Source organism: Gossypium hirsutum, chromosome D04 (assembly GCF_007990345.1).
Source record: "Gossypium hirsutum isolate 1008001.06 chromosome D04, Gossypium_hirsutum_v2.1, whole genome shotgun sequence".
Classification (NCBI taxonomy): domain Eukaryota; kingdom Viridiplantae; phylum Streptophyta; class Magnoliopsida; order Malvales; family Malvaceae; genus Gossypium; species Gossypium hirsutum.
In genome coordinates, this window is record NC_053440.1 from 47,840,153 (window position 1) to 47,847,924 (window position 7,772).

A 7,772-nucleotide genomic window follows, 5' to 3' on the forward strand; every position below is an offset into this window, starting at 1 on the left:
TTAAATACTTTGTAAAAATAATATTACAACTTCTATTTCAGTTAATAACCAAACTAATTTTACTAAAATTTAAAACAAAGTACTATGGTAAAATGTTAGCGTGAACAATTGTTGAGACACAAGCAAAGTGCTTGGAAGAAGTAGTTAAGGGAGTGGGCACTTCTTCAAGCACTACGAAGCAAAGAATAAAAGAAGGGATAGCAAAGTTTATTTACATAGTTCGGTTTCCCTACATTTGCGGGGTCTAGTTCAGTGAAAATAATCTACTATACTCAAACAATTACAACCAGTGAACTTAAATCTATCACATCTCCTGACAATTTCTCACTCTTGTACCTTTGAAGACTAGATTTCTCACCATTAAATTCTCCTCCTAAGAACTTAGTTTGTAAAACCACAGCACAAAAGTTTTACAATCAGAAATTCACTCTCACAAATAATGTTCCTCATTTTAACAGATTAGTGCTCTTTATATTCTGTACATCAACCTAAACAAGTCTCTCAATTATATAGACTATTTCAAGACTTGCAAACATAAAGAAGATCCATCATAATCACTATTTAACAACAACTAAAAAAGTTGAATACAATATAATAATCACAAACAAGGTAAACAAGGATTACTAGCAGCTAAGTCTTCAGTGATTCGATCCAATCTAATTTCCTTGATCCAAAGGATTCGATAAACTTGATCCTATCCTCCATATATGTTTTTTTAAGTGATATGATCTTCGTTGGTGGAATAGATACATTCCACAATATCAGCACAATCCAAAAATTTAATTCAATAAATTATCAATAACTCAAATATGGAAATAATCTAATCTATTGAAAATTGGTCAAGAAATGGATATTCCCTCAAACATTTTTTCAGTCTTCTCATAGTTTTCAACAATAAAACTTACGTGGATTTTACTGGTCAAAATGTAGAGTCACTTAGCTCAAAGGGAGATGGAAAGGAGAGGCAAAAGTATTGAGTAATGACTAAAGAGGGATTAACTTGGGATGGATTTTTTTTTTTTTAGTTTTCTTTTGAAGTGAGCAAAGCAATAGTGGAAGATGTGCTGGATGAGTAGCGAGGGCCAAGCTCATAACCCTCACCAAGCCGACAAATCCCCCTTTGAACGGGTCTTCGTGGGTGTTTCCTGTGGTGGCTCCGCACCACCATTGCCGCCCTCACCACCTTCTTTAAGTACTTTAATTTGGATAAATTAATTATGACAGCTTTTCTCATAGATTTAGTGATATGTTCTTAGCAAGCTATTAACTTATACTAGGTTGTGGCATATTTGTAGGTGAAAACAAAAACCTTATGTGATAAAAAAAATTAAATGAGGTTATAGTTGAAATGTTAAATATTATGGTGTTTTAAATTTAGATTTTATTATGTGTATTTTTTAAAAAATATATATATAAAAATATTTAAAACAACACATAATCATAGTAATATTTTTCATTTTATAAAGAAAAAAACTAATTTTTTAGTATTTTCTAATTAAGATAGGATCACCAACTCACTCAAACACTTAAAAAATAATAATATAAATTTTAATTATTTTTAATTGAAATCTGTCCACACCTTTTTCCTATCAAAATTAGGATATCTAGCGAACACTATTAATATTTATTGAATTTTGTTACCAATTATTCTTTGTAAAAAAGTTGAAATAAATATAAATTCTATTTTTTTTCCTAACAAAAGTAAATGAAATTGGGAGTTTTAATGAATTGTGAAGATAATGGAGAGCGGGCCACAATGGGCCACACGATGAAGCCGTCCGATTAAAGGGCCACACAATGAGTTGAGCCGTCCAAGTTTCAGGTTATTACTTATACGTTTGGTTTGATATATCAAAATGGTTTTAATTAATGCATTGTCTATTTATTTTATAAATACATTATTTTTTGTTTTTATTTAAACAATTTTAATTTTATATATTTTTTAGTTGTAACTATATTATTACTTTTATTATATAAAAAGAACACAAATACCAACGAATTCAAGCTTAAATACGATTAAGCTGAATCAAGTTTGAGTTTTAATCTGCGTACAAAAATTAAAACTTGAATAACTCAATTAAATCTTGAGTTTAAATTAATATACCCAATTATTCAAATTCAATTCAAGTGACAACTATAATCATGATTATATTTAATTTCTTAGAAAAAATTCTCATCGTATCTTTACATGGGGGGGACTTTGGTCAAGTGTTACCACCAGAGCCGTAAGGAGCGTGCGAACAACGCCCCGGTTACACTGGACAAGTTGTGGAAATAATGATTGGCAGTTAAGTTGACGCGTTGGTGAGATAGAGTGGGAGATGGGGATTCCTTTACATTGATTGGGGGAGGGGTTGATGAAGTCTCCATTGAATAGGAAAAATTGAATCCAGCATTACAATACAAGACACTACGGAATTTAATAGACCCCCTATATTTGGATTTGGATCTAAGCTTCAGCCTTCAGCTTAGGCAATACCAACAGCAGCAGTATTTCTTTAAAATAACGTAATTTAAGAGCATCGGAAACGAGAAGTTTAGAGATAGATATAAATAAATAAAATAATCCTGGCATGCACTGAGCCACCGTTTCATAAATGCAAGCAAGCACTTGACAGGGATGAATAAGTTAGCTGTTGAAGTTGGCAAAGGGGCTCTGCTATAAAAAGCGAAGGGTGTAATGGTTTTGGTTAGGTTGAGTCTCACACTCATTTGTGATTAGAACAACGTCTCAGTCGCTTGGATCTCTAATTCTCTCTTCACCCACCCAAACCAACCCACACAATATCCCCAAGCATCGAATCCCAAGTGGATTTCACTCCCAATTCGGGGTTTAGTCACTCTCACCCTTTTCTTCCCCTTACTGTTGAGGGTAGGAGTTGAAAACACAAATAGTGAAATCCTGTATGATGAAATGGTACTGTATATCATTATATAAATAGCTAGTTGAATAGAAGCAAAAAGGGTCTTTTATTCAACCACTGTATACCTTCTTTTAAGTTGAGTTGGGTGAGGGGAGGAGAGTGAGATATTTTCCTTTTCCCTTCTTTTAAGGGCTCGCCGTCTTTGGCTGATTCACTGCACTGATTTCATTTTTCATATATATATTTTTTCTTTCAGCTGAGGAAATTGGTGGCTGCATTAAAGTAAGGAGCTTTACTGTGGCAATTATTTCAGGAACCATATAAAACCCCTCTCTCTCTTTCTCTCTGCCAACTCTTGGGATGGAGAAGTCATAAACTCTCACACTGCCCCCTCCAATATACCTTCTTTGGCTTTTCCTTTTTTTCCATCTGATACAATACTTTTATCAAAGTCTGTTCTTTTTCCATTCTTGAGAAGGAGAAAACAAATAAAGGTGATAGATCAACTCAAGCAAAGGACACCCTTTTAAATCCCACTCATTCTTGGGTCATTGATAGATCTCTGCTTGATTTTCTACAATCCTTTTTTTTTTCTTTACACGAAAGAGACAACTCAGAAACAAGGTTCGTTCAAAGTGGTAGTCAGGGTAGGGGGAAGTTTCTTTCTCTTTGGTTGGGATAGTGAAAAATGTCAATAACACTATTTCCTTTTTGTTCTCTATGGGATGGAAGTTTTAGTTTATCTTTTTCTACGTATTGGATGAGATTGCTGGGGTTTTGGATCTGGGGTGCTATTGACTTTCGTTATCTTGGGACTGATCCGTTTTGATTATAGACATAGTTTTTTTTTTGTCTCATTGATTGTCTTTTATATGTTCCAGATCTACCAGGATTTAGACATTGGCTTTAGAGAAAAACCAAGACAATGTTGCCTCAGAAGCAAGCAGAAGAAGCAATAGTCTCAAACTTAACCGAGATGGAACTTGAAACCAGAGAAGAAGACAAAGATGAAGAAGAACAACAATCATTGTTTAGTGTTAAAAACCTCCTCTGGCATGGTGGCTCAGCTTGGGATGCCTGGTTCAGCTGCGCTTCCAATCAAGTACTCTTTTCCAACACAACCATTACTACGTTCAACCCATCATTTCCTTCTCTGCTCTTAAAATGACTATCTTTTTCTTTTTCCCTCTTCCCTAGGTGGCTCAAGTGCTGTTGACACTACCCTATTCTTTCTCTCAACTGGGTATGCTGTCGGGAATTCTGCTTCAGGTATTCTATGGACTAATGGGAAGCTGGACTGCCTATATCATCAGTGTGCTCTATATAGAGTACAGAAGCAGGAAAGAGAAAGAGAACGTCAGCTTCAAGAACCATGTCATCCAGGTTCGTGTTGCTTGTTATTGCTTAGTTAGCAGAAGAACCCTAGGAAAAAAAAAATCTCAAACGATCACTGTTGTTAACTACTACACTGTTTTGGGATTGCAGTGGTTTGAAGTGCTTGATGGGCTGCTGGGTCCATACTGGAAGGCAGCTGGACTTGCCTTCAACTGTACCTTCCTCTTATTCGGATCTGTCATACAACTTATAGCTTGTGCAAGGTTAGTATACGTAAACTATTCATCTTTCTTCTCCATTCAACCTCAAATTTAAGCTGATTCTGAAACTGGGTATCATTCTTTTTTAACCATTTCTGTTACTTGTATGATAACAGCAATATTTACTACATCAATGATAAATTGGACAAAAGGACATGGACCTATATTTTTGGAGCTTGCTGCGCAACCACAGTTTTCATTCCTTCCTTTCACAACTACCGTATTTGGTCTTTCCTAGGTCTTGGGATGACCACCTATACGGCCTGGTACTTGGCAATAGCTGCCTTTGTTCACGGTCAGGTAAGGGGAAAAAAGAGTTAAAAACCAACAAATAAACGGCCTTCGTCTTCCTCCACATGCAATGCTTTTTATCTTCTCTTTACATATGATTCTCTTTTTGCTGATCAGGTTGACGGAGTTACGCACAGCGGTCCAAAAAAGTTAGTGCTCTACTTCACCGGAGCCACCAACATTCTATACACCTTTGGTGGACATGCTGTGACTGTGTAAGCTTTTTTCCCCCTTCAAAACTTACAAGATAACACTTGATTTCACTCTATTCCCTTTCTTCCTTTTTCTTTTGCTTCTACACGGCTTCTCTTTGCAGCTTTTGCCGGTAATCTTGGGGTTCGAGACCCAGACAAAATCATGCAAACTAAACTACTTTTGTTTACTCAGAAACCAACATTAAAATCCTTTCTCCATTTCTCTAGGGAAATTTAAATTGTATAATAGTCAAATGTTCAACTGTTTGTGAATTGTTTTTCCATGTTACACCGTGATTCTGACCTTAATCTAGTCTAGTCTAGTCTAGTCTCCTTTGTCTTTACCTGTACCGTAATTTCTCTATCATAGTATTATATTAGAAGAACTTTAAAGCAACGTTTTTGTAATTCCCCTACCTGTTACTTGAGCTGCCATCCAATGGCGGGAGGGTATTTAGGCAGTTTGAGTATATTTCCAAATAAGCTTCTTATAAATGACTATAAGCTAATAATGAATGAACATCATTATTATTAATTACCCCATTTTTACACTTTTTTTTTAATTTCTAAGTAAGGAAATTCTAAGTAAAGGAATTTCTTTTTGTCCTTATCTTTTCAGGGAAATCATGCATGCAATGTGGAAGCCTCAAAAATTCAAGTACATATACTTAATGGCCACATTATACGTATTTACCTTAACCCTTCCATCCGCTTCTGCCGTCTACTGGGCATTCGGGGACGAGCTGCTCAACCATTCCAACGCCTTCTCTCTCCTCCCCAAGAATGGTTTCCGTGATGCTGCCGTCATCTTAATGCTTATTCACCAGGTCTAGTCCATATTTAAGTCATTGCTTGCAAGACTACTACTATTACTTGAGTTACTTTAAATATGGAATCATGCTTTTAATAGTAAAAGTAACAGTGTGGTTCGATGAACTGGGTTGCAGTTCATAACATTTGGGTTCGCCTGCACTCCATTGTACTTCGTGTGGGAGAAGGTGATTGGGATGCACGACACAAAAAGCATATGTTTGAGGGCGCTGGCAAGGCTGCCAGTGGTGATTCCGATCTGGTTCCTGGCCATCATCTTCCCCTTCTTTGGCCCCATTAACTCCGCAGTCGGTGCTCTTTTGGTCAGCTTCACCGTCTACATCATCCCAGCTTTAGCCCATATGCTCACCTACAGAAAAGCCTCTGCCCGACAGGTAAATCATCACAGTTACTGATCCTTTTCCTTTACAAAAGTTTCAACTCACTAGGACCATTATCTTGTTGTCCCACTAGCCTAGACTGCAAGTTGTAGTTATCTTTATTTATTTGGGTTAAATTGGTCTTTTAAAATGAAGTGGGCAATGGACACGGTCAGTCCTGTAGGTGGGTTTGATGAGCAATATTTCACACATTATTCCACATAGTCGTAGCTAGCTTTGGCCAAAATGTGTGGAGAGAGAATAAAAAGGGAGTTAAAAGTCTGCAGCAAATGTACAAATGCATTTAAGGCTTGGATTTGGAAACATTACGAGAAGAATTGGATAGTTGGCAAGTCCTTTTCATTTAGTTATATGCTACAGTTGCAGCGCTGTATACACTGTGTTAGATTGGATGTGCATGAGCTGGCTGACTTGACCCTTTTCCTTCCACTTCGGTCTTCAACTCCAACACATGCCAAACCCCATTCTCTAATTTTTAAGTTTTCACGTTTTCTTCTTAAGCAGAATGCAGCAGAAAAGCCTCCGTTCTTCATGCCAAGCTGGACTGCAATGTATGCCTTCAATGCCTTCATAGTGGTGTGGGTTTTGGTGGTTGGATTTGGGTTCGGTGGATGGGCTAGCATGACCAATTTCATCAGGCAAATCGACACTTTCGGCTTGTTCGCTAAGTGCTATCAATGCAAGCCACCTCCATCAACCGGAGCAGCAGCAGCTGCTGCAAACCACCACTGAGTTGACTCAACCCAAAAACATATATAGCAAGAAAAAAAAACCAAAGAAAGAAACAATATGAATTCCCTGTTTTCCCTCCATATATCTTTGTATCATACATGGGAAGATACCAATGTCTCCCCTACATGTGATGTGTGCTGGATTTTGTCTTTTTTTTTTTCTATTTTTTTCCCTCAACCCCTTCTCTTAAAATAGTAAATTAAAAATAGTGTGTTGAATTTGTGATGATTCCTTTGCAATCAAAAGCATAGGCCTAATTAAATACCATATGTTTAGCTTTCTACTATCTTTTTCTCATATCCTTTGGTTGAGATAATGTATAAAAATTTTGGATGTTCATTCCAAAACAATGAAACTTGATTTTTAATATGGAATGCCAATTATTACAACTATCATGTTCCCACAGTAAGTTGTTATAATAAAGAAAAGAAACCAAAGGGTATGGGTGTACAGTGCTTTTATTTAATTTATTGCTTTGCATTTGGACATGTTTTAATGGCCCTCTTCACATTAGATTCTATGGAAGAGAGGAGTGGGCCGTGGACCCGCCCCACTTTCACATGGCTTGCACGTTGCCTTATCCCTTTCTCACGTGCCACTCTTTACTCCTAAATATTCCCTCATTTTTTATGTACACAACATAGTTTCCAGAAAAAAAAGGTATACAGTGCAAATGAATTATCAAAAATTTTGAAGGATAGGAATAAGAGTTGTTTAATCATCTAACCTGAGACTGATATCACTTATCACTTCATCTTTGACTCAACTAAATACTTCATTTTTAATAATATATGTATTTATCTTATTTGATTCCATGGCTAATACCAACCCTATAATTAACCATTATAATAAACTAACTAATCATTTCCATCTTTCTTCATTGGT

General features: G+C 36.3%; 1 protein-coding gene across 5 annotated transcripts; it reads left to right on the forward strand.

Moving 5' to 3' along the window:
* The first annotated feature begins 2,540 nt into the window (after nucleotides 1–2,540).
* Nucleotides 2,541–7,154, forward strand: LOC107899523 (auxin transporter-like protein 2). 5 transcript variants are annotated; one of them, XM_016825261.2, is made up of 9 exons: nucleotides 2,541–3,511; nucleotides 3,746–3,966; nucleotides 4,062–4,247; nucleotides 4,350–4,462; nucleotides 4,576–4,759; nucleotides 4,868–4,965; nucleotides 5,564–5,771; nucleotides 5,892–6,149; nucleotides 6,660–7,154. In XM_016825261.2, exons 2-9 carry the CDS (start codon nucleotides 3,790–3,792, stop codon nucleotides 6,885–6,887), a joined length of 1,452 nt encoding a protein of 483 aa, XP_016680750.1. In that variant the 5' UTR covers nucleotides 2,541–3,511; nucleotides 3,746–3,789; the 3' UTR covers nucleotides 6,888–7,154. The 5 variants fall into 5 exon arrangements, with proteins under 5 accessions (XP_016680750.1, XP_016680749.1, XP_016680754.1 ...); XM_016825260.2 differs by having other exon boundaries at nucleotides 2,551–3,488; XM_016825265.2 differs by having other exon boundaries at nucleotides 2,592–2,917.
* Nucleotides 7,155–7,772: the final 618 nt, after the last annotated feature.

Excerpts from the sequence above, each read along its gene's own strand:
- LOC107899523 (XM_016825261.2), top strand. The coding sequence starts at position 3,790 with ATGTTGCCTCAGAAGCAAGCAGAAGAAGCAATAGTCTCAAACTTAACC. Across the intron at positions 4,463-4,575 it reads CAACTTATAGCTTGTGCAAG|CAATATTTACTACATCAATG; the intron begins GTTAGTATACGT and ends GTATGATAACAG. Across the intron at positions 6,150-6,659 it reads GAAAAGCCTCTGCCCGACAG|AATGCAGCAGAAAAGCCTCC; the intron begins GTAAATCATCAC and ends CTTCTTAAGCAG.